This window comes from Cynocephalus volans, chromosome 9, assembly GCF_027409185.1.
Source record: "Cynocephalus volans isolate mCynVol1 chromosome 9, mCynVol1.pri, whole genome shotgun sequence".
In the NCBI taxonomy this organism is placed as follows: Eukaryota; Metazoa; Chordata; class Mammalia; order Dermoptera; family Cynocephalidae; genus Cynocephalus; species Cynocephalus volans.
The window spans coordinates 130,285,369-130,312,476 of record NC_084468.1 but is presented as its reverse complement, the minus strand read 5'-3'; the positions used below and the strand labels follow the sequence as shown (position 1 = coordinate 130,312,476).

The following is a 27,108-nucleotide window of genomic DNA, read 5'->3' as shown; positions in this document are numbered from 1 at the left end:
TTCCTTCCTTCCTTCCTTCCTTCCTTCCTTCCTTCCTTCCTTCCTTCCTTCCTTCTTTCTTTCCTCTGTATGTGTATTGTAGAAAATATATATACACAGCAATGAAAATACTTTAAAAAAAAAAATCCTTACCCTGCTTAATCTTACTTATTGTTTTTAGGTTTTTAAAATTAATTTTCATAGCTTATAATATATACGTTTCTGTGTACATATAATAATATAATTTTTATTGTTATATTTTTAGACCAAAGGTGAAAATGGTAATTGTGAAAAGTATGGGAAAGTTATACCAGCAAGTGCTGTTGTATTTGGGATGGCAGTAGAATGTGCAGAGATAAGAAAACATCATAGGTAAGTGACTGTTTAAATAGTAAATCTTAAAAAATAGTAATTTTAAGGAGGACACTATATTTCAAAGGTTATTTAGTGAATATTTACTTGGGTAAGGATTTATACTTTTCTGACCTGTAAATTCATGATGTTTACTCTGGTCTTTTTGTGACCGGTAAGGGGATTGCAACTCTTGGCGTGGTGTCGCCTGCACTGCACTCAGCCAGTGAGCGCACTGGCCATCCCTATATAGGATCCGAACCCGCGGCGGGAGCGCCACTGCACTCCCAGCGCTGCGCTCTCCCGAGTGAGCCACGGGGTCAGCTCTTACTCTGGTCTTTTTTTTCCCCGTTTTTTGTTTTGTGTTAAATACTAGAACTCCAGTATTAAAGACAGCTTTTTTTTTAATGAAAAATTAATTTTGATGTAACTGCATATCCTTTAGTTGTGTGATAGATTTATGTAGAAAAACATTAAGTTCAGACTCATTTTGGCAAAGTTATAATAAAAAATTCCAATATGAAAATAAATTTTAGTTTTAGTCAATTTCTTCTATTTTCCTTTTCTTGATAACTTCATTAATATTATAATGATTTGTGGTTAGGTGGGATGAAATTTTAGGATTTTCCTAAGAAGTCCCCCTCCCCCAATAACCTAATAGAGGTAAAAGTAACATATAAATATTTTAGGAAATATTGATGAGTAAAAGAAGAAAATGAAAATCATCCTAAACCGCTTACCACTAAGTAACTGCTGTTCATCTTTGTCGTGTATTTTTCCTTATTCTTTTCTTTGCATGTTATAGGATGGTAGTAAAAATGTTTAGAGATTGGTAGAGCACAGATATTGACTAAACACAGTGGCCTTAATTAGCAGATGGGTTGAATTAGAGTGTACTTGTTGAATATCAACTTTGTGTAAATAAGTGTATGTGCAAATAAATTTAGTTTTGTTTAAAAAATATCAGTAAATATTTGTGCTTTTTCTTTGTGAGCCTCTTCAATTTAATAGGTTTGGTTTGTGATTTTTATCATTTTGTGGGGGGTGGGGTGTGGCTGATTGCTCAGAGATCTAAACCCTTGATCTTGGTGTTACAAGACTGTGCTCCAACCAACTCAGCTAACCTGCTAGACCAGGTTCGTGATTTTCTAAAATCAGTTTTGTAGTGTTGTTGTCCTTGGAGTTTAGAACTTTTAAGTTGCTTCCAGTTTTCTGCTTTTAAGAACCAGGATAAACATCTGTACATTTATGTCTTTGTGGGCTTGTCTTTGATAACTCAATTTGGCATACTGTAACAAAACTAAAGATGTTTATTGTCCTTGACCTACGATTTCCACATCTGGGAATTTATCAAATACTCATACATATGTGCAGTGATGAGTATACAAGGACGTTCACTGTAATACTGTAATTGGAAAAACCAAAACAAGACTATCTGAATGTTTATTAATAGAAAATATTTCAGGGATGGCCAGTTAGCTTAGTTGTTGGTTAGAATGTAGCCTTGTAACACCAAGGTCAAGTGTTCAGATCCCCATACCAATCAGCTGCCAAAAAAACCAAAAAAACTTCAAAAAATTATAACTGTCACTCAATGCAGTGTTATGCAAGTATTCAAAATAATTAGTTAAGGTATATTTATAGACAAAGACAGAAGTTCGTGGTATCCTGTTAAGTGGAAAAGGTATAATCCTAGGAGCAGTGAGCACATCTAGCACCCAGATCTTGGTTTCTAAATACCATTTCTCACCAAAAGGAACTATAGCTCCTTGGTTCAATGGCTGATCCAGAACTAGGGCAGGATAGATTCAAAATGATTTTGGAACATCTTGTGTCAGAAAGTAAGAAAGTGTTCAAAATGCAAACAAAAAAATCATGGGGCCTGTTAAAAGGACACAGGGGCATGCTTGAAGAGTCTTCCACTGGCCAAAACTGGGACATCTTAAGCACCAAAATAAATAAGGGATGTATGGGTAAAAACCATTGAATAATAAGCCATGGATCTCTACTTTTAATAAGCAGATTAATAAATATATAAATATAAATGAAAGGACAACTGTTCCTTATAGTAGAATGCTGACTAGTAATGAAAAAAATGATGCAGAATTACTATTTGCAATCTTCGTGCAAAGATGCAGACAAAAATCATAAATGGATGCCAAATCAAAGTGGAGAAATTTGATGAATATCAGGGTGTTTATATAGTTTCAGAGTATCTCTTCACCAATTACTTAGTACAAAAGGAAAAATGGTAAGTATACAGGGGAGAAACCATACAGCATCTTAATCAAGTGCTCAAAATTAACATCACCAGTAAGATTCCTCCAGATATGATACTTGGAGAACAAATCACGTATGTAGTATTACATCCAAAATGTATAACCTCTATCTAGTCATGAGGAAACCTCAGACAAACCCAAGTTGGGGCAATTCTATAAAATAACTGGCTTATCTTCTTCAAAAATGTCATTGTCTTGAGACAAAGCAAAGATAAGGAACTGTTCCAGATTAGAGGAGATTAAAGATGCAGGACAGCTAAATTAAAATTGTGATCCTGTATTTGGGGAAAAAACTATAAAGGACATGATTGACTGATTAAATTGACAGATATAGAACACGAACTGTAGATTAGATAATATTGAATTTGGTAAGTATACTGTGATTAAGAGAATATCTTAATTTGTAATAAAGATATACTGAAGTATCTATTGAGGGATAAATGGACATGATGAATGCAACCTACTCTTAAATGGTACAGAAGAAAAGATATGAGAGTACTTCAGAAAGTTTATGGAAAGATTCATATTATCTTTCAATTTTAGTTTTCCACAAACCTGAGGGTACTTCAAAATTAAAAGACTATGAATCTTTCCATGAACTTTTTGAAGACCCCTCACATACAGAGAGAGAGGGAGTGATAAAGCATATATGGCAAAATATTTAAAAAATTGGTGACTCTGGTGTAAGGTTGTGGAAATTCTTTATACTGTCTGGAAAACTTGTCTTTAAATTTGAAGTCATTTTCAAAATTAAAATGTTAAGAGCAGAGAAAAATATGTGTAATTTTAAAAATATATGTCTGAGCAATATGTATGTATTACACACATAAATATAAAGAAAAAGGTATGGAAGAATGCACATCAAGTTTTTTAACAATGAAGAAATGGGAACAAGGAGTACTGTGAAGGTGGACTTTCACTTTTTACTATATTGTTTGAAGTTTTGACAATTAGCTTATTTGTGCATTTCATAATAAAAGGAAGTTATTTGTCACATCTTTTTTATTTCTATAACTTGTGAATTTTAATTGAGTTATTAAAATCAGTAGTTCCATTTGATAGGTCATCTTATAATGAAATAATTTCTAGAAGTAGACTATTTGAACTTCTGAAACCTTATAAAGGCAAATAGACTAAAAAATAAGTTCCTCTGAGGTGAGGTGAGATGAGATTGGAGTATTTTCCTTTTACAAAATGGTGTTACCAATATGTTCACGAAGTGCTTCTTCAATATAAATTTTTGAAATCAAACATTTTTATAGCAAGTGTACAAACCATAAATTTATGATTTGAAGAATTTTCATGAAGTTGATATACTTGTATAACTGGTGCTCAGATCAGGGACCAGAACATGATCACCACCTTAGAAAGACCCCAGGAATAAACCCCTTCCACTTACCAGTACCCCACTCCCGCAAGAGTGGCAGCTATCCTGACCTGTTTTGAATTTCATACAAATGGAATCATACAGTATGACTTTTTTGGGGTCTGGCTTCTTTTGTTCAACACATTCATGTTGTTGTGTGTAGTTTGTTCATTCCCATTGCTGAATAATATTCCATTGTATGAATATACCATAATACGTTTGTCCATTTTACTACAGATGGACATTTAGGTTCTATCTATTTTTTGGCTATTAGAAATACAGCAACTATGTATATTCTTTTACATTCCTTTGATGATATTTGGATACAGTCTTTTGTGAAGTGTCTGAATCTTTTGCCCATTTTTGTTTGTCTTTTATTAATTTGTAGGAATTTTTAATATATTTTTGATATGAGCCCTGTGTTGAATATATGTATTACGAATATTTTCTCTTAGTGGCTTGCCTTATTATTTTCTTAGAGAGTATCTTTTTATGAGCAGAAGTTCTTAATTTTAATATAGACGTATTTATATTTGTTTTCTTTTATAGTTAATGGTTGTGTATGTATGTGTATGTAATTGTGTTTAAGAAACCTTTGCCCATAAGGTTTCATTTCGTTTTTATATTTATTTTTTCTGGACTCAATATTAGATGTGTTACTTGATTCTAAAAACGAACAAACAAACAAAACACTCATCTTCCTCCTCTTGTTCCCTCTTTCAACAGAGTGGGTATTAAGGACATTGCTGGTGTCCATTTTCCATCAAATGTGAAATTTCAGAGTCCAGCTTATTCTTCTGCAGATACTGAAGAAACAGTTGAACCTTATACAACTGAAAAGATGAGTCGAGTTCCAGGAGGATATTTGGGTTTGACTGAGTGCTTTGAAATTATGACAGTAGATTTCAATAATCTTCAGGTAAAAAAAGAAAAAAAAAAAGTTCAGTTACTATTTTTGAGTATCAAATTTCATGCGTCATTTACTTAATACATAAGACATTCTTTTTTGTGAATTTCCATGAGATTCCATTTACTATATCTATAAGCACCACACTCTCCCGAGTGAGCCACGGGCCGGCCCCTGCATTTACTATATCTAAAGAAAATGGTTAAAGGGTAATTAGAATTTCTTCCTGAAATTATCTCTTGTTTTAAATACAGAGAAAAAAATCCTTTTTTGGGATTTGTTGGGAATATATAGTGTACCATGTGCTTTTACATGTGTTCTTAGGGAGCTCTTATGACATACTGCAACAGGATTATAATTATCCTTGTGCTATACAGATGAAGAAACTGTTGCTCACATTAAATAATTCCCCCAGATTATTCAGCATGTGAATGCAGGGGCAGAAGCTAAAACCCAGGTCTTTCTGATTTTTCTCTATGTCATGCTGCCATTTCAAATTAACAGTATTCCTTGAAATGAACAATAATAATCCAAATCTCTAGGTTTTTGTGTCTTACGGTGATCAACCTGTCTTGGTTTGCCCAGGACTGAGGAGTTCCTAAAACAGAAGATTTTCAGTTTTAAGACCAGGACAGTTCTGGGAAAAGCATGACAAATTGATCACCCTAGTGTATATATGTGTGTGTTGGTGGGTGGTGGGAGAATGTTCTGTACAAAGAAAGTGCCCCCAAATCAAGAAAGGTTACATAGAGTCCTTCTCTGAAAGTCTTTAAGTAAGGTTAAATGTTCAAGTACAGAAGTGTTTTAGATAAAACCTGGTTGGGGATAGGTGACTTTTTGAAAGTTGTTTTAGCATAAGATTTTAATAATTTAATAGCAGCTTACCCCAGTTAATTACTTCTAGGTTGTTCTTGAGGTGGTCTGGAACTAATTCATCAATTTGGCATTGATTATTTAGGCTGAACTGCCTTTCTGAACTTCAAGAGCATTCCTTATCTGATATAACATTCCAGTAGGAAATAACAGGATTGTAGCTGCTAATTACCCTAGAGCTATCCTTTTATTATTTTAAGACTTTCTTATTTTAATTTTTCTTTGACGCACGCACACCTTAAAATGTCTGCCTTTTTAATACTTTCAAGCAACAAAGAAGTATAGAAAGGGGAAAAAAAAAAGTCCTAGTATTTTCTTCCTTTTGAAATCTTGGCCATTCTTTCTCCAGGTCACTAGTTTGAAGTGCATTTTTCCAGACTTGCTTTTCTGTTCTACAGACACGTACCCACACACGTACTCTTTTTTTTTTTTTTTTTTTTTAATAAAACCAAACTCTATTGCTTTGCCTCTTGCCTTTTTCATTCAACAGTGAATCAAGGGCTTCTTTCCACACAAGTAGTGTGTATCTGCCTCATTCTTTTTTACAGCTGCATGGTATTCTAATATAGTAGGTTAAAACATCTTATTCAGTGTGTCCTAGATGGTTATAGATGTACCAAGATATTGATTTCCTAAGGGTGCTGGACAGGATTGAGAACTTCAGAGATGGAAAGTGGTATGATATTGAGGCATGTATAAAAGTGTATAAAATCCTGTCTTTCCTTTTACATTTTTCTCAGGAATTAAAAAGTCTTGCAACTAAAAAGCCTGGTAAGATTGGTATTCCTGTTATTAAAGAAGGCATACTAGATGCTATTGTGGTTTGGTTTGTGCTCCATCTTGATGATGAACACAGTTTATCCACAAGTCCTAGTGAGGAAACATGTTGGGAACAGGCTGTCTACCCTGTACAGGACCTTGCAGGTAGGTCTTGTCTAATTTTTGTTGGTTTTTAAAGAACTTGTTGCTTTAATCCTCAAAGCATTCAAGTCAGTAGCAAAAAAAAGTTACTTTTGATATTAAGTTTTCAGTCAAGGGAGGTTGGTTAAATTTTTTAGCATTTTATTTTTCATTTTCAAAAGTAGTTTTAAATAGTTGATATGAGGGTACTTCAGAAAGTTCATGGAAAGACTCGTATTATTTTTCAATTCTATTTTTCCACAAACTTTTTGGATTACTGTTGCATATGCAGTTAAGAAGGGAGACTAAAACACAAGTCTGCTGCATACAATTCAGAAATACTTATCATTAAATCATTTCTTCAACTCTAATTTTTATTAGTTAGCAGTAGATACAAGAAATGCTGTCTATTATTATTATTATTATTATTATTTTATGTAAAGTATTGGAAAAGTATTGCTTCTAGTGCAGGAATTCTTATACCTAAAGAGTGTCTGTGGAGCCCCAGGTTATAACAGTGTACACACTCATTTAAGCACAATGTTTTGTGGTTTTAGGGAATTCATGAATTCACAAACTTCCCTAGGGAAGTTTTATATTAAAGATATTTTTTGGATATTTTTAAATATTTTTTTTACAGCTGTTTGGTGGGTTTCAATAAGTTTGTAATAGTTGAATTATATAGAAAAACTACCTTTTTACACTAGAAGGTAGTTTCTATTTCTGTTTAGTCTCTTAATCAGGATCTATTTTGACAAGGTCATTAAGTCATGGAATCAGTGGCTTGTATGGTCTTTTGGGGAGTCAGTCAGGTAGATTTGGATTCAGAGCTTAGCTTTGCTACTTACTCCTTCCTGGCTGTCCTTGCCAGTTATTTTTGAAAGGACTTGTTTTGTTATAAATAAAAATGGGATGATACTGTCTACCTTTCACTACTGTTGTAGGGATTATTAGAGCTAGTGGGTATAAAATGCCTACCACAGTGACTGGCACTCAGTAAGTGACATTTTTATTTGTGTTTATTCTAACTCTCAAAGTTACTTAGAAAGATGGTTTTGTTTTGTTTTTTAATCCTCCTTAGGGAAAGAACATTTTAAATGTTTAAATATAACAGTAACAACCTATATTTTCACTGGTTCTAGGGCTGATTGTGATTGTACATTTACATTTTAAAGTTTTACCACATGTGAAAGCTCATGGAAAGGAGCATGATACAGCCTTTGTCGTAGGACTTAGTCCTTCCCTACACTTTCACATCCCTAAACATGCAAGAGTATGTTAATACTTGGAGTTAAGAAATATTACTATGATTCTGTCAAATGCTGCCTTGTTGTGTTGGAAATTTCCTTTAGAGAAAAGAATGTGTCCTTTTATGCTAAAGTTAGGTTTAATATTGATCCCTGAGTTTCATCTGTCTTTGTTATTGTTAGCTTCATTACCAAGGATGATGGAGAGTCCCCTGCAGCCCTCTACTCACCCCCCCCCAATTTGGGGGACATGGTGTTACCTAGTGATTGTAGTAAAAACAACTAAAATACTGATAGTCTTAGGGTTCAGTAGTGGAGTTCTTTAATCTTTCCATCATGCTATGAGTTAGTTGAATTTTCAAACTCCAGTTTTTTCCCAAGTAAAGATGTGATTTTCTTTTTTATTTTCTTTCTATATTAAATGAATAGATGTAATCCTTCCTGTAGTGATTTAAAGAATGAGGGATTAAATGGGGACATATAGATGTTTGTGTGATCCTCAGGCTTACAGGCACCCTATATTAATCGATAATAATTTTTTCTTCCCTATTATTTAATGAAGACTACTGTATAAAGCCTGGAGACCATGTGATGATGGAAGTGTCTTGTCAAGATTGTTACTTAAGAATCCAGAATATCAATTTCTTGGGTTTGGAACATGAAATGGATGTTGCGAAAAGTTTTACGAAGAGTAAAGACTTACTGTCTTTAAGAAATGAGGCTGAACTCTGTAGTGCCCTGGCTAACCTTCAGACCAGTAAACCAGATGCTGTTGAGCAGACGTGTGTATTGGAATCCACGGAAATTGCTTTGCTTAATAACATTCCATATCACGAAAGCTTTAAAATGGCAATGAGTAAAGTGTTTTCTTCATTGGTCCCAGAGAAACTGTGTCAGGCCATAGATACTGAGTGTCAGAATAATAACATGAGCTCTGAAACTGGACAGAATAGTACTGTACAGAGTTCCCCTGAACCTTTCTACGTGTTAGATGTGTCCGAAGGCTTCTCTATTCTGCCTATAATTGCTGGCACACTTGGGCAGGTTAAACCTTATAGTTCTGTGGAGAAAGACCAGCATCGTATCACTCTGGACATCATATCTGAAGCCAATCACTTTCCTAAAGAAACACTTGAATTTTGGCTGAGACATGTGGAGGATGAATCTGCCATGCTGCAAAGGCCAAAATCAGACAAGTTGTGGAGCATAATTATATTGGATGTCATTGAGCCATCTGGGCTCATTCAGCAGGAAATAATGGAAAAAGCTGCAATATCTAGGTAAACCACAAAACTAAGTTTTGGGGTTTTTTTGAACCCAAACTTCATGTAAATTCTTTTAGTTCTTTAACAGCATAACTGTAAAAATGAGTGAAGATCATTGTATGTTCCTGAAGCATTGCTTTTCAGGATGTGTGATTTCGTACCTTTCTCTTTGTTTGCTGTTATTACTGATTTTTTTCCCTAAAGGTATCTCTGCATTGTAGGTGTGAAGAAGAGAGCCTGCTTTGTGATTGGATGTCCTATATATAATATGGGAAATTAGGTAGAGATCTATAAGAACAGATAAGAAGATATACAGGGTAATAAAAGAAAAATCAAATTTCATCTTTACGATGTAAGAAACATAAGAAACAACTGTAAGAAATATATGGTACACATTTGATGGCATATAGGGAGTACAAAATGCTTCTTAGGAATAAGTCCCAGTCCTCTTGTATTATAAAATCTTTATTTTATAGTACAGTCTATCCCTGAAATATTTCTCCTTCAGTTTAGGTTGCTTGAGGTAAACTTGGCTCTAATATTTACTGTTGACATCAAATTTGGCTAGGCTTCAAAGTTCTTTAGTTGTGCTGTGCAGATGTGAAAAGAAGGCAGTATTTAAAATTTGGAAGCTCAGATTTAGGAAAAATGAGTGTGTTACAGATTTTAAATTTTGTGGTATAAGAACAGAGGTTGTTCTGTAGTATAGGAACAGTGGTGGGAATGCAGACCAAAGATTGTGATAGCAAAAGGCACATTATGTACTGAAGAAAAATATTTGACAAAACCAGGAAGAAAAGTATTTTAGTTACATAGTTAATTATATTTAGGTTTCATATGCATTTTCTTTTGTTACAAAATTTACCTCTTCTTTATTGGTTAACCAATAAAAATTACCGCCATATTTTTCTTTAAAACAGTCTTGTACATATAAATTGTAGGGATATAGAGGTTTGATATATAAACACACATTTATATATATATACACACACATACATATGTATGCATATATATATAAAATTTTAAACAGATGTACTTGATACAGGACTTTAAAGAGATCATATCTAGTTGTAAATTTGCCACTGAATTCCTGAAGTACAGGTTGAATGTTCCTTATCTGTAATGCTTGAGACCAGAATTATTTTGGATTTTTTTTCGGATTTTGGAATATTTTTGTAACACTTACTGGTTGAGCATCCCCAGTCTGAAAATCTGAAATGCTTCAATGAGCATTTCCTTTGAGTGTCAAAAGGTTTTGGATTTTGGACCTTTTCAGATTTTGGATTTTCAGATATGGGATGTTCAACCAGTAGTAAAATTTTCAGAGTCACTTAGTGTCTCTCTCATCCTCAGTTTTCTCTTCTGTAAAATGAGAATACTGGACTAAATGCATTTGAAGGCATTTTAGCTCTATGAATTCTTAACACAAATGAGGCTTAATTTATTTGGTATAATCACCATGGAAAGCCTAATGATTTATTTATTTCTAGTTTTGATTTAATTTTAAACTTACAGAAAAACTGCAAGAATAATGAAAAGTACTTTTATACACATTTACCCATTATTTACATTTTCTCCTAGTTGTTTTTTCATTCTCATTCATTCCCTCTCTCTCAATGTATATAATGTTATTATTTTTCGTTTTTGAGAATAGGTTAGAGGCATCATGTTCTTTTACTACCAAATACTTTAGTGTGTATTTTCTAAGAACAAAAACATTCTCTTACATAACTATAGTACAATACTCAAAAGTAGGAAATTCAGTAATACAATTCTATTTAATCTGCAATCTGTATTTAGGTTTTGTCCGTTGATCCACTGCTATCCTTTATAAAACAATTTTTTCCTCAGTCTAGATTCAAATGCAGGATCATGCATTGCATTCAGGTGTCAGGTCGCTTTAGTTAATCTGGAGCAGTTCCTCAGTCATTGCTTGTCATATTACACATTTTGGGCAGGGATACCACAGAAGTGTTCTCAGTGCATCATATTAGAAAGCACACAGAGCTATTTGTTCTGTTACTGATGATAATTTTGATCACTTGGTTAAGGCTGTGTCTATCATGTTTCTCCATTGAAAGTGTTTAATTTTACCCTTTGTAATTAATACTTCATTAATGGGTATTAATATTTTGAGACCATGTAAATATCCCATTCCTCATTATACCTTTATTCACTAATTTTAACCTCCATTGATGATTTTTTAACTCTATCATTTTTTCTGTATTTATTAGTTGGCATTCTCCTGTAAGAAAGAGCTTTCCCTTCTATCCCATATATTTATTTATATTGGTATGGGCTCATGACTTTTTAAATTTTATTCAATACCCATTACTATCAGTATTTATTTTGATGCTGAAATTGTCCCCCATTTGGCCAGTGGGAACTCCTTCAAACTGGCTCCTGTGTCTTTTTGATATGTTTCCATCATTCTTTGATCATATTCTTCCTTTTGGTGCACCTGTTGTTCTATATTCATCTTGTATTTTTCTCTGCCCCAGCCTAAGAATCAATTTTTCTCCAGGGAACCCTAGTTCTTTTTAGGGAGATCTGTGTTTTGAAATCAAGATCTTGATGATAGGTATGCTCATTACTACTGGTTAGTCATTGCTTTTAAGCCCTCTAAGTGGACAAAGCTAGGAAATGTGTGTGTGCATGTGTGCGCATAAGCGTGCATGTATAGATCCATACACACATACAATCTCTCACACATATATACACATATACCTGTATAGTTATTTATTTATTTATCTAAATAAAATTAAGAATTCATACTGATGCTTCAGTTCCAAATCACCACTGTAGGGTATATTGTAGTCTTCCCTCTTTTCTTTCTTTTTTTTTTTCTTTTTGACGACTGACTGGTACTTGGATCCAAACCCTTGACTTTAGTATTACAAAACGGCACTTTAACCAACTGAGCTAACCAGTCAGCCCTCATTTTTCCCCTTTTCATACTCATATTTATAATTTTCTTTCTCCAACAGTGAAAGCCTGGCTTCTTCTAACATCACTATACTTACTCATTTGCTCATGCCTAGAATGCATATAACATCATTTCAGAATTGCTAACCCCCACCATTGTGGAAATGAAACTTACTAACTAGAGTTTAATGTTATAAGTTTTTTTAATATACAATTTACATACTCTTAAGGGATGAAATGTTAAGTGTATAATTAGATAAGTTTTGATTATGTGAGTGATTTTTTAAAGTCTATTTTTGAAATGGCCTTTCTAGCAACACATTCAAACATGGCAAAAAGTGGTTTGATTTTTTTTTTGTAAATAGGCAAGTTTTGTGGAGGCCTTTTAATAATGTCATTATTAAAATTGGTAATTTCAGTTTTCTTTAAAAATTAGGTAAATTACAAAGTAAAGAAATTGATTTTTCTCTTTGAAACATAAATTGGTACCAGAGATATTTCAAACATGTTTTGAATAATGGAGTATTTGGGGAATTTTTTTTGTTTGTTTTTTGTTTGATATTTACAGTGTGACTACTGAGAATGATTATATACATGAATTTGTAAATTCTTATATGTGTGCCATATTCATTCTTTTGCATACGGTATACAGTTTTCCCAACATTGTTTGTGGGTTTATTTATAGGGTCTCTTTTCTATTCCATTGGTCTATATGTCTGTCTTTATACCAGTCACACCACAGTCTTGATTACTGTTGCTTTGTAGTATGTCTTGAAATCAGGAAGTGTGAGGCCTCCAACTTGTTCTTTTTCAATATTGTTATGGCTTATTAGGGGTCCCTTGAGAAAAGCACAGCGGGGATTTTGATAGGGATTGCATTGACTGGTATATCTCTTTGGGTAGTTGGACATTTTAACATATTAATCGTTCCAGTTCATGAACACCAGATGTCTTTCCATTTATTTGTATTTTTAAAAATTTAACAATGTTTTGTAGTTTTTCAGTGTATAAGTCTTTTGCCTCCATGGTTAAGTTTATTCCTAAGTATTTTATTCTTTTAGATGCTATTGTTAATGGGATTTTTTCTTAATTTCTGATTTGGATTGGCCATTGTTAGTATATAGAAATGCAGTTGATTTTTACATGGTTATTTTGTATCCTGCAGTTTTGCTGAAATCATTTATTACTTTTAACAGGGTTTTTTGTCTGTTTTTCTTTAGGGTTTTTTGTTTTGTTTTTCTTAAGGGATTTCTATATATAAGATTATGCCATTTGTGAGCAGAGATAATTTTACTTCTTCCTTTCCAATTTTGGGTGCATTTTATTTCTTTTTTCTGGTCTAATTGCTCTGACTAGGATTTCGAGTACTACGTTGAATAGATGTGGTGAAAATGGGCATCTTTTACTTGTTCCTGATCTTAGGAGAAAAGCTTTCAGTCTTTCACTGTGGAATATCATGTTAGTTGTGGGTTTTTCATATACAGCTTTTATTATGTTGAGGTAGTTTCCTTCTATTCCTAGTTTGTTGAGTATTTTTATCATGAAAGATTGTTGAATTTTGTCAAATGCCTTTTCTGCATCAATTGAGATGATCATGTATTTTTTAACCTTCATTCTGTTAATGTGGTGCCATTGATTAATTTTTGTGTGTTGAAATGTCCTTGTATTCCAGGTATAAATCCAACCTGGTCATGGTGTATAAGCCTTTTAATGTGCTGTTGAATTGTTTGCTAGTATGAGGATTTTGCATCAATATTCATTGGGGATGTTGGTCTGTAGTTTTCTGTGTCCTTGTCTGGTTTTGGTTTCAAGGTAATGATAGCCTCATACAATGAGTTTGGAAGTTTTCCCTCCTCTTCAGTTCCTTGGAAGAGTTTGAGAAGGATTGATGTTAGTTCTTTAAATGTTTAGTAGAGTGGTCCAATGAAGCCAGTCTTGGTCATGGGCTTTTCTTTGATGGGAAGTTTTTGTTATTTATTTATTTAATTTATTTTTTGGCAGCTAGCTGGTACAGCGATCTGAACTCTTGACCTTGGTGTTACAGCACCACACTCTAACCAACTGAGCTAACCAACCAGCCCTTTGCTTGGGATGTTTTTGATTACTGCTTCAATTTCCTTACCAGTTATAAATCTGTTCAGATTTGGGTTGACCTGTGGCTCACTTGGGAGAGTGCGGCGCTGGGAGCGCAGCAGCGCTGGGAGTGCCGAGGCTGTGGGTTCGGATCCTATATAGGGATGGCCAGTGTGCTCACTGGCTGAGTGCAGTGCAGATGACACCAAGCCAAGGGTTATGATCCCCTTACCGGTCACAAAAACAAACAAACAAACAAACAAAAAATAAATCTGTTCAGATTTTTTAGTTTTTCTGATTCTGTCTAGGTAGGTTGTATGAGGGTATTTTAAAAAGTTCATGGAAAAATTTGTATTATCTTTTAATTCTACTTTTCCACAAACTTTTTGAAGTACTCTCATATATTTCTAAGAATTTATCCATTTCTTTTAGGTTATCCAATTTGTTGATGTATAATTGTTCATAGTGTTCTCTTATAATCCTTTTTAGTTTTGTAGCATCAGTTGTAATATCCTTTCATTTCTCTTAGTTATGAATCTTCTCTTTTTTTTGGAGTCTACTTAAGGGTTTGTCAATTTGGTTGATCTTTAAAAAAAACACCTATAGGTTTTATTGACTTTTTTCCCTATTAGTTTTCTGTTTTCTGTTTATCTCTGCTTTAATCTTCATTATTCCTTCTGCTAATTTTTGGTTAGTGTGTTTTTCTTTTTTAGTTCCTTGAGGTTTAAAATTAGGTTGTTGATTTAAAATCTTCCTTTTTTAAAAAAATGTAGGTATTTAGTGCTATAAATTTCCCTTTTAGTACTTCTTTTGCCGTACTCTGTTAAGTTTTGCTGTATAGTTGTCCTTTGGTATCCATGGGGGATTGGCTTCAGAACATCCTGCAGATACCAAAATCTGAGGATATTCAAGTCCTGATATAAAATGGTGTAGTTGCATATAGCCTATGCAGTCCTCTTGTATACTTTAAATCATCTCTAGATTAGTTATAATACCTAATACAATGTGTTAATGCTATGTAAATATAATACCTAATACAATATGTAAATGCTATGTAAAGTTTTTATACTGTGTTGTTTAGGGAATAATGACAAGAAAAAAAAAGTCTGTACATGTTTAGTATAGATGCAGTTTTTTCTTCAATATTTTCAATCTGTGGTTGGTTGAATCCATAGATGTGGAACCCATGGGTATGGAGGGCTGACTGTATTGTGTTTTCATTTTCGTTTGTTACCAGATTATATTTGTGTGTTTCTGTTGCTTATAACAAAATACTTGAAACTGGGTTTCTTTATAAAGAAAACAAAATTTATTGCATACAATTTCAGAGGCTAGGTAGTCCAAAGTCCAGGGAATACATCTGGTGAGTCGTCTTTGGTGGTGGCTTTATAGCATTGCAGGGGTTTCACCTGGCAGAAACTGGTGGAGCAGAGAAGAGACAGATTCTCATCTCTCTTCTTTTAAAGCCCTTGGAACCATGCCCCTAGCCACCATTTTTAATCCATTCACTATAGCATGGTCCTACAATCTAATCACCTCTTCAAAGCCCCACCTTTCAATTACCGTAATAGGATTTTCCACCCTCTTTTGCACTGTCACAGTAGGGATGAGTTTTGGGGAGACATTCTACCCAAGGCACAGATATTTTCTAAATTCCCTTGTGGTTCTTCTTTGACTCATTGGTTGCTTAGGAGTGAATTTTTAAATGTCCATCTATTGTTTATTTCTCTCTTTTCCTTCTATTGATTTCCAGTTTTCATTGCATTGTGGCTGGAGAAGATACTTTGTCTGATTTCAGTCTTCCTAAATTTGTTAAGACTTGTTTTGTGGTCTGATATGTGGTATGTTTTAGAGAATGTTTCTTGTGTGCTTAAGAAGTATGTACGCTATTGTGTGGAGTGTTCTGTAAATGTCTGTTAGGTTCAATTGATCTCTAGTGTTGTTCAAATCTTCTGTTTGGTGTTTCTGTCCATAACTGAAAGTGGGTTATTGACATTTCCTACTGTTATTGTGTTGCTTTCTATTTTCCTCTTCACTTCTGTCAATATTTGGCTCATATATTTGTGAGCTCTAATGTTAGGTGCATATGTATTTGTAATTGCATTGAATGTGTATATCACTTTTGGTAATATTGACATTTTAGCAATATTAAGTCTTTCAATACAGGAACATGGAATGTCTTTACATTTACTTGTATCTTTAATTTTTTCAGCAAAGTTTTGTAGTTTTCAATATACAAGTCTTTTACCTCCTTGGTTAAGTTTATTATTTTTAATGCTATTGTGAATGAAATTGTTTCCTTAATTTTCTTTTCAGACTGTTCATTGTTTTATACAAACATTTTTGTGTGTTGATTTTTGTATCATGTAATTTTGCTGAATTTGTTTATTCTAAATTTTTTTTGTAGGATCTTTAGTGTTTTCTGTGTATGAGATCATGTTTTCTGTGATCAGAGATAGAGATAGTTTTACTTCTTCCTTTCCAATCTGGATGTCTTTTATTTCTTTTTCTTTCCTGATTGTGCTGGCTAGATCTTCCAGTATTATGCTGAATAGAAGTTACTAAAATGGGCATACTTGTCTTGTACTAGCTCTTAGTGGAAAAGTTTTCAGTCAGTCTTGTTTTATTTGAGTAGAACCTTGTAAAGAATTTTTAAAGAGTGGTTTTGGTTATAAAAAGAATTTATCAGGCAGTCTGTTCTGCCTAAATGATTGGTTATATTGGTGACAAACAACTTACTTTATGGTTACTTACAAGTCCCCTTGTATTTCTCAGTGTTGAGAGGAGTGTTATTGGCAGTTCAGGTGGGGCAGTTTTTATGTGGGATTGCCCTTGCATTGCAGGATGTTTGGTATCTCTGGGCCCTAAATGCTGGTATCATTCTTACTCATTGTTTCAACCAGGATTTCCCCTCACCACCCCCTCTTCAGATACCTCCTGAGTAACAATGAAGAACCATTTCTCTTTTCCTTCATCCTAAGCTACAGGACAATCTCCTTTACAGGTACTTTTGGATTTGTAGACTTATTTTGATCTTGGGGCCAGAGGTATGCAGATACTCTTACCCAGGTCTCCTATTATCTTCAGTCTTTTTCAGCAGGGATGCCTCATAACTGGTCAAAGAGGATGAAGTTAGTGGAGGGGGAGAATAGATTATATTTGGAATAAGGATAAAGGCCATCTATCTCACTGGACAAAAATAATATGGCAAGGAAAAATGAATCATTTAGCAAACTTAAGTATTTACACTTTCCTTTGCAACTTGTTTGTAAATGTTCATTCTTAAGCTTTATTCATTCATACTAGATTAAAATACAGGGTAAAGCTTAAAAGCTTGGTAAATTTTTTTTTTTTTAGCCAGTTAGTATGGTTTGAATGTGTTCCCCAAAATTCAGGCATTGGAAACTTAATCCTCAATGCAATGGTGTTGAAATGTGGGACCTTTAAGAGGAACAGTTCTGCCCTCATGAATGGATTAATGTCATTATGGGGGTAGATGGGTTTGTTATTGTGGGAGTGGGGTTTTTATAAAGGATGAGACATTCTTTCTCACTCTCACCCATGTGATGCCTTCCACCATGTTATGACACAGCAAGAAGGCCCTCACCAGATGTGGCCTCTTGAACTTGGACTTCCCAGCCTTCAGAAGTGTGGGCAAATAAGTTGTCATTCATTATAAATTACTCAGTCTGTAATATTTTGCTATAGCAGCAGAAAACAGATTGAGACAGTCATTTAAAAATTTTTTGGTATTTGATCCCAAGGAAACTGAAGTTTGTTCTTTTCAGAATTTTTGCCATTTATGGTTAGATTATCAAGATGGAATGCATTTTTTCATTGCTGAAGGCACAGATGGTTCTGAAGTATCATTTGGCTTTGCAAAAGATTCAGTTGAGGAGTTCAGTAGTTGCAGTGGTGTAAGTGACAACAGTATATACTCAATGTCAGCAAAGCTAAGCCATGTTCCAAGTTAATTGTTCTTTTATCTGAACATAAATAAGAAATATTCCTGTCAGTGACAGTAACATTAAGGTTAATGAAAGATTTTTAGGTTTTTGATAAAAACAGTATGAATGTGGTCTTTTAAAATAATTTTCATACACTGCTTTTTTGTAGTGCTTGTCTCTGGCATGGTTGTTCATTCTTGATTCAGGCTTTTCTAACTTTTAGGGTTCAGTAGATGAAATTTTGACATTTTGTTCAGCCTAAATTTTTTGGTTACTACCTGGAATATTGTTTTTCTCCAGTTCCTGAACAAGAGCTTCTAAAACCTTTGGACTTTACTGAGTGATAGGGGTGAGATAAGTGTCTTTTATTATCCACCATATGAGTTTATGCTAATGAGGTGACTCTAGGAGGGCCCCTAGATAACTTCAGGATTGGGGGCTGGTTGCCAGAGGAACGAAACGTGATTTAGAGAGTTGGAACTTTCAGCCCCATTCCTAGATCTCTGAGGCGGGGAAGAGGGGTAGGGGCTGGAGATTGAGTTAATCACTAATCATTGATGATTTAATCAGTCATGCCTATGTAATGGTATCTCCATAAAAACTCTAAACAACAAAGCTTGCAGACCTTCCAGGTTGGTGAACATGTTGAGGTTTTGGGAGGATAGCAGAGAGGGCATGGGAGCTCTGTGCACTCCCCTCCCTCATACATTGTTATTAGGGATAAAAAAACAAACTCTTTTTCCCTTTACTCACACATCACTCAAGAATATGTCTGACACCAGATTTCTCCCCACACACCAAGCAATTCTCCAGCATACACCAACTGGATGTCCTCTAATTCAACTCAATTCTGACACTGTCTACATGGAGGTAACATCAGATCCCACAGGTTGAGGGCTCAGTTCTGCAAGACTGCCCCCTCCTCCCCTTCAGATGCCAGTTGCAAATAGGTTGTCACCTGTACTTTTGACCTAGTGGCTATAAATCAAGGATTCACATGATTCCCTCTTTGGGTTTGGTTAACTTGCTAGAGTGGCTCACAGAACTCAGGGAAACACTTCATTTAGTTTACCCATTTATTATAAAGGATATTACAAAGGATACTGTCAAAAGACAAAATTACAATAAATTTAATTGAAAGATCTCAATTGGCTTTATTTGCAATTCTAGAATTGGGCGACTCTTCATAAAGTAGAATAAGTGTTCCAATGAGTTGAGCTCAGGAGATTGGCTTTATAGACAGAAAAAGGGCTGAAGAAGGTAGAAGTGCCAAAGCAGTTTTGAAGAATGGGGTGTTTTATAGTTTGTCAAGGTTTTAATGATCTATTTAGGGAAACTACATAGCATAAAATTTTAGAAATTTGTATGAATTATTTTTTTAGATATCCACAAATGTACTGGTCAAAATGTTTAGTCCTGTATTTTTATAAATATATCTTTACTTACTCTAAGTATTTAATTTAGGAGTAAAAACTTACTGTGAAAGATGTATATAATACAAAGTCTGCCTATCTGTAGTATCCTGTTCTGGAAGTTCAATGAGAAACAAGCTTGAAATATTCAGTAAAAACAAGGGATTTGATGTTTGATTGTAAATGTGGCAAATGAGAATAATTACTTGGTTTTAAGTACTTTAAAGTATCCTCGGCTTCTTTTGATGGCAGTAGGTGACCCACTCACCTCTCTCACATCTCCTTCATAGCTCAAGTATGAGGAAATGACTACATAGGTAGTTGTGGGAGTTGCCTTGGCCTAAGAGCCCCTTGCTTCATAAAACTACAAATTCTCCCATGGGCATAGCTTCCAAGTCCCAGCAAAAGGAATACCTGGTTATGGGTTACCCCACACTCAAGGGAAGCTTACATGTTTCCCATCAGGCATTTATCATTTTGTTCATAGTTCTTTTACTCTAGATGATGTCTTCCTATTAAAAGGCATTTTTTTTTTTAACCATAGCAGTATTTCTGATAATAGCTGATATTCCATCTTTATAGGATTTCCAGGGAAAGAGAAGGTGAACCCAAGGTCACCTGTAGGAGGAGAAAAGTTTTGTCAACCCCTTACTTGCTGTCTTTTCTAGAGTATTTGGATTTATAATTTTTTTTTCTGTAGTTGGAGTGTTTAATCTTTATTTTGAAATAATTTCAAGCTTACAGAGAAGTTAAATAGTACAGAGAATTTACTATATACCTTACATTCAGATTCACAAATTATTAATATTTTCCATATTCACTTTATTCTCTCCCTGAATCATTTAGAGTATTAGTTCCAGAAATCATATCTCTTTACTTTTAATACTTGAGTGTGAATTTCCTAAGAATAGGATCTAATCTACAAATCTTACTCAGATTTCGCCAATGGTCACAATAATGTCCTTTATAGCTTTGTTGTTCCTGGTCCAGGATTCAGTCCACGATCACATATTACATTTAGTTTCCATTCTGTTCTTCCATTCTTTCATGACATTAACAGTTTTGAAGAGTGTAGGCTATTTATTAGGTAGAATGTTCCTCATGTCTTCTTATGATTAGATTCGTCTTGTCCATTTTAGCGAATTATAAATACCACAGGAGTTTGTCACATTTGGATGGAGATAGTGTTGCTTTATCCCATTATTCTGAAGTTAATGTAGATCATTTGGCTTAAGTTGTACCCACCAGATTTCTCCACAATAAATTACTATTTTCCCCTTTGTAATGAATAAGTCATTTGCTGGGGTGATATTTTGTGACTATGTAAGCATCTTTTTCCTAATCAAACTTTCTACTACTAGTTTTAGCATCCATTGATCACTCTTGTTTAAATCTAGACATATCTATCCAGCCAACTGATTATTTTTCTTTTTCATAGATCAGTCACTTTAAGTTTGACTTGCTGGGAAATTATTTCCAGTGTTTTACCATTCTGAACTACCAGCCAATAATAACAAGAGTCCATTAGACTATATAATTTACAGCTCACTGATTTATCATGATTCTTAGTTTGATACTTATAAAATGTAGGGAATCAAAGCTTTTAAAAATATTTTTCCTTCTTTAGGTGTTTACTACAATCTGGAGGCAAGATCTTTCCTCAGTATGTGCTGATGTTTGGATTGCTTGTGGAATCACAGACACTGGTAGAAGAGAGTGCTGTTCAAGGAACAGAATGTACTCTTGGATTAAATATAGCACCTTTTATTAACCAGTTTCAGGTAAGTGTCCAGGAAAGTTCAACCAGAATGCCGTTATCCTTAGTCTAGTCAACCTTGTCTACCTCTTTAGTGTTATTTAGTCACTGTGTTTAGCTGAATTAGAATGGTAATCACTTTCCTAGAGCAAAGGAACTTATTATTGGTAAAGTTTGACCTAGGAATTAGAATAATCAAGGAATTTTGTCACGACTACTGAAAAAAGTTTATAGACATTCCTCTTAATCAATGTTACAAATTAAAAGTAGAGTCCTAGGTTTTAGTCTTATGAAAAAGGGTGCTCCTTGTCTAAAAAAGAAGCATCCATAAGATTTATGTTCCAAACTTGAACCTTACATTGAGACCTCAGGCTGGCAGCTTAATAGGTGGGAGCAGCTAATGTCCAGAGCCTAGGCAATCAGGCTGCAGGGAGCAGGAATGTAGGAACCTAGGAAAACTAAAATCAAGGCAGAGGGGTTAGTTTCCATTTAAGAAACAAGGAATCAAGATTTAGAAATGAGGGTGAAACTGGCATGGGCACTAGCAGCCAAAGTACAAATTTGTCAGTTAATATAGTGGAGTGGATGGAATATCTAGCAAAGAGGTTTGGGGTTGGATATAGGGGTGGGAAGTAGGTGGGATATTGCCGTATAAGCCACAGCAGAATTTTGGGAAGTGAGATGTTGAGTACAGAATTAAAGAAGTAATATCTAAAATTTTTATCTAAAGGCTATAGATAGTAAGCTCTTGAATTTGCATTGTCAGGTCATCCATGAACAATACCTGCTTAACAAGTATGAAGGTACTTCAAAAAGTTCGTGGAAAGATTTGTATTATCTTTTATTCTATTTTTCCACGAACTTTTTGAAGTACTCAATTAGTTGAGGAACTGCTTTTTTCAGGGTTCTGGCTATGTATGCTTTTAGAATTTGTTTAATCTCAGTTTTTTGGAGGGTTTAGTAAAGAGAATACACTTATCAGAGTAGAAGTTTAAATTATTTCTTTGTGTGGCTCCCAAATACTGCCATCTCCTGTCTTTCTACCTTATTCCCTCCTGATCCTGACGTCAGCAATTCTTTGAATCTATCAGAATCTACAATATATTGATCCTGCCATCTTTTCACTGAACTTCTCATCTCATATGCTCTCTTCCTTCAACAGCTTATATTCCATGGTCTATATTTTTTCATGTAATGTAAATATATAAATTTCTTTTTACTTTTTCTACTGTGCTTGGAAAACCCCACCTTAGTTAGATCCAACTCTGTTTTCTCTATACCAGTACCCCTACAGTTGGCCCATACAATTGTGGTCTCACTTCAACAGATGACCACTGATCTCAAGAGGCTCCATAGTCTTTCCTGGCAATATATTCTGTAGTCCATTCAGTCATTTTCTTAGATGTTATTGTCTCCTCTCCCTCCAATTTTATGATTACCTGACTATTACAGAGACAACTGAATGAACCAATGAAACAACGTAAGATTTTTTTTGTTTTTTTTAAAAATACTATATGGAAAACAACAGAACTATATTTATTCAACAAATATTTACCAAGTATCTATTATATGCACTATTTTAGATTTTGGGAATATGGCTGTGAATCTAAAGAGATAAGTTCCTGCGCTCACGGGGCTAGTGTTCAAATTGGAAGAGAGAGAGTAAACAAACGAGTAAAAGGAGTAGTATGATAAATGGTGAGAAGTGCTATGGATATAAGGCAGGTTAAGGGAGATAGGGAGTTGGGGGTATGGGATATACTATTTTATAAAGGCTACGCCTAAGGAAAGGACTCATGGATAAGTGATATTTAAACAGAGATTTCAAATATGGAAGCAGATAACATGGAAGTCAAATAATCAACAGTGTAAATGACCTGAGGCAAGAGCATGATTGGAGTATTCAGAAACAGCAGGAAGAAACGATGAGGGAGGGTGATGAGAGATGCAGTCAGAGAAATATTAGGGGCCAGATCTTGTAGAGCCTTTTGGCCATTATAAGGACTTTGGCCTTTACTCTGAAAAGGGTAGGAAACAAGTGGGGGATATTGAACAGAGGTGTGACATGATGTAACATGTTTTGAAAGGATCACTATGGCTGCTGTGTTAAGAATAAAACACTTGTGAGACCAGACAAAGGCATAAAATTAGTGTAGTAACTATAGTAATCCAGGTGGGAGGCACTCATGGCTTAGACTAGAGTGGTAGCAATGGAAGTCGTGCAGAGTGGTCAGATTCTGGATATATTTCAAAGGTAGGTTTTTTTGAGAGATTGGATGTGGAGTATGAGAAGGGACAGCATGTTTTTTTGGGTTGAAACACCTGCAAGGGTAGTTACTATTTACTGATAAGGAGAAAATAGCAGGAGGATCAGGCTGTGTGTGTGTGTGTGTGTGTGTGTGTGTGTGTGTGTGTGTGTGTGTGTGTGTGTGTGTGTGTGTGTGTGTGTGTGTGTGTGTGTGTGTGTGTGTGTGTGTGTGTGTGTGTGTGTGTGTGTGAGTGATTGTGGTGTCATTGTCATTGGCCAGTTGGATGAGTTCAGAGAAAGCTGTAGCTTGAAGATTTAATTTAAGTTTGGCTGTCAACAGCATATAGGTGGTTTTTAAAGCCGTAAGACTGGATGAAATTGCTTTGGGGATATGTAGAAAAGAGAGCTGAGAACTGAACTCTAGAGAACTCAAAAAGGTATAAGCTCTAGATTGGTTATCTAGGAGGAATTAGCTAAGATAATAGGAGTGGCCAGCAGGTTAGGTAGAGAAACAAAAGTGGGGACAGACTTTGAGATATGGATATAGCTGTGTGGGGATTAGGATGCAGTGGATGAGAGGTGACATGGGAATTTAGGGCTTCTTCTAGTGACTGATATTAACGAGAATAAAGGACACAATGAGGAGTCCTGGAAATGGTATGGGGTTGCTGTGAGTTATTATGGGGAAGAAAGGCTGGATGCTTTCAAGGACGCCCAGGGAGAGGTCAGTGTATCTATGTCCTTTGTATCAACATGAAGGTTGGATTCTTAATATTTTATAGAAAGGAAAGCTGTTTTTAAACCAGTTTCCTTTCTATTTCAAATGAAGAGGAGGCTAAAAATTAGTAGGGTTCCATTGCTACTAAAATTGATAGAAAACTTTATAGCAGTAGTTCTCAACTTTGACTATACATTGGAAACATCTGGGGACTTTCAGAATTACCGATACTTGGATCCTAACTATAGATTGGTCTGGGGTGTGACCCTAGTATTTGGGCTTTTGAAAAGCTCCCCAGGTGATGTTAATTTGCAGTCAGCATTGTGAACCACTGCCTTCTAGAAATAAATTCATTTTACAAATGAAATTCACTATTGTTTGGTTGCGTTTGGCATTTTTCCTCAAACGGTTCAATAATTAATGTACTAGTTGCTTGTTAGCTCATAAGCAAATCCTTGGTTTAAAATTTTTTGGAGCTATTTGGCTTAAGTAAAAATTTAATCTGCTCTCATGCAGGTGAAAGATGTACAGGTAACTGAAACCATAACAAATTACTCAACCTGCCTAAAGTTTAGTTTGTTCATTCTTCCTGTAGAACTGGAATAATGAAAGTTGTAATGAAAGCCTTAGGTTGATGTGGGAATATAAATGAGGTAATAGATAGAAGAAGCCTACTGAACCAAATACAAAGCAAGCACTTGATGTGCCTTGACCACAAAAAGAATGAGAAACAGTGAAAACATTTATACTTTATCTAGGTACCTATACGTGTGTTTTTGGACCTATCCTCATTGCCCTGTATACCTTTAAGCAAGCCAGTGGAACTCTTAAGACTAGATTTAATGACTCCGTATTTGAACACCTCTAACAGAGAAGTAAAGGTAAGGGCAACATGCAAAATGATTTCTTGTCATATTCAAAATAATGACCTTAAACTAGGTAATACTTTATATATACCTAGTTTTAGCCACTTTCTTTCAAGATTTGTCATCTTTTTCCTGAATAATATGCAAAAACGCATTAGTAAATATTAGTGAATAAAATAGGTTAATACCAATTTGAATTGGGTTAAATGTATTTTTAATAAATTTTATATTTAAAATTGACAAGAAAGATGACTTACCTATCCATATCTACACTGTATACCCTGATGAAATTTTTATAATTTAATTTTTCATAGGTACACATTTGTAAATCTGGACAAGTGACTGCTATTCCATTTTGGTATCATATGTACCTTGATGAAGAGATTAGGTTGGATACTTCAAGTGAAGCCTCTCACTGGAAACAAGCTGCAGTTGTTTTAGACAATCCCATCCAGGTTGAAATGGGAGAGGAACTCGTACTCAGCGTTCAGCACCACAAAAGCAATGTCAGCATCACAGTAAAGCAATGAAGAGTAGTTTTCATTATAAATACAAAATTCTTGTCTGAATTAGTGGGGTTGTAATCATAAAATAGGTGTATAAAATTTTAATTGCTTGTAATGGTCAAATATATTAAAAACTTTACATTAATAAAGGATATTTAAAAGATTCTACATCAAAGAGCAGCATTATTATAAAAATATTGTTGCAGACTTACTTTCTGAAATAGGATACACATTAGTTTTTCAAGTTAGGAAGCTCTTTTTGCTTGACTTTACTTAATAGGGATTTTAAAAGTCAGTCTCATTGTCATGTGTAAGTAAAGCAAAACTTTAATTTTTTAGGCATCTTGGCTTTTTTTCTTAAACATAATTTTATAATAGAGAAACACTGAAAGGTAGGCATCCAGTGAAGACTGTGGTTACCTGTAATTTTCAGCTTGCTTCCTTTTAAATACTGTAATTTTCAGCTTGCTTCCTTTTAAATACCGGGTACTTCTGAAATACCTCCTCAGGTTTTATGTTTTGCAAATGCAAGTTCGAATAAGAATTTAAGCTGTAAGCTAAATGTAGTAATTGAAAGAGTAAAGGAGTTAGAGAAGAAACAAATCTTCAGGAGGCAGCATTTTTCCTGGTCTACTTTGGCAAAGAAGAATTTAAAAGCTGATAACAAAACAAAATTCAAGAAAGATTTAATTTTAAACCAGTAATTTTCCAAAATTTTGATTTGGACGCACAGTAAGAGACATAATAATTGGTCCAATGTTTTACAGGTTTTAGAAATAGGGAGATTAATAAGGAAGATCATTATCATGCCTTGTATATGCTGTGTGCTTTGTGTAAGTCACAAAACAAGATGTATCTTTACCTATTGTCGTTACCTCTATTATTATACTACTCAACTTTTAAAAAATTTTAAATAAATTTTATTGTATATATTTAAGGTATACAACATAATGTTATAGGATATATACAGATAGTAAAAAGGTTACCATAGTAAAGCAAGTTAACATAACCATCATATCACTGTTATCCATTTTTTGTTTTTGTGGCAAGAGCAGTTAAAATGTACTTATTTAGCATGAATCCTAAATACAATTTTGTTACCTGTAGTCCTCATGTACATTGTATTTCTAGACTTCATCCTACATATCTGCTACTTTGTGTCTTCTGACCCACCTCTCCCCATTTCTGCCCACCCACCCAACCAGTTTTGTTCTCTATTGCTGTGTGTGTGTGTGTGTGTGTGTGTGTGTGTGTGTGTGTGTGTGTGTGTGTGTGTGTGTGTGTGTGTGTGTGTGTGTGTGTGTGTGTGTGTGTGTGTGTGTGTGTGTGTGTGTGTGTGTGTGTGTGTGTGTGTGTGTGTGTGTGTGTGTGTGTGTGTGTGTGTGTGTGTGTGTACAGGAACATTTTCAGAGTTCTATTTTTTTCATTATTTCACTCTGCATAATGTCCTCCAGACTCATCCATGTTGTGGCAAATGGCAAGATCTCATT

General features: G+C 34.5%; 1 protein-coding gene across 2 annotated transcripts in view; it reads left to right on the top strand.

Annotated features, from left to right (window-relative positions):
• Nucleotides 1–25,762, top strand: part of PRMT9 (protein arginine methyltransferase 9) — a 36,202-nt gene extending 10,440 nt beyond the window's left edge. The window contains exons 6-12 of one of the 2 annotated variants that reach the window (XM_063108115.1): nt 245–351; nt 4,702–4,894; nt 6,496–6,679; nt 8,465–9,182; nt 21,152–21,305; nt 25,005–25,127; nt 25,427–25,762. In XM_063108115.1, the coding sequence (XP_062964185.1) occupies nt 245–351; nt 4,702–4,894; nt 6,496–6,679; nt 8,465–9,182; nt 21,152–21,305; nt 25,005–25,127; nt 25,427–25,642 (1,695 nt within the window). In that variant the 3' untranslated portion in view covers nt 25,643–25,762. The remainder of the gene's footprint in view (nt 1–244; nt 352–4,701; nt 4,895–6,495; nt 6,680–8,464; nt 9,183–21,151; nt 21,306–25,004; nt 25,128–25,426) is intronic. The other variant, XM_063108116.1, reaches the window with a different exon arrangement.
• The last annotated feature ends 1,346 nt before the right edge of the window (nt 25,763–27,108 follow it).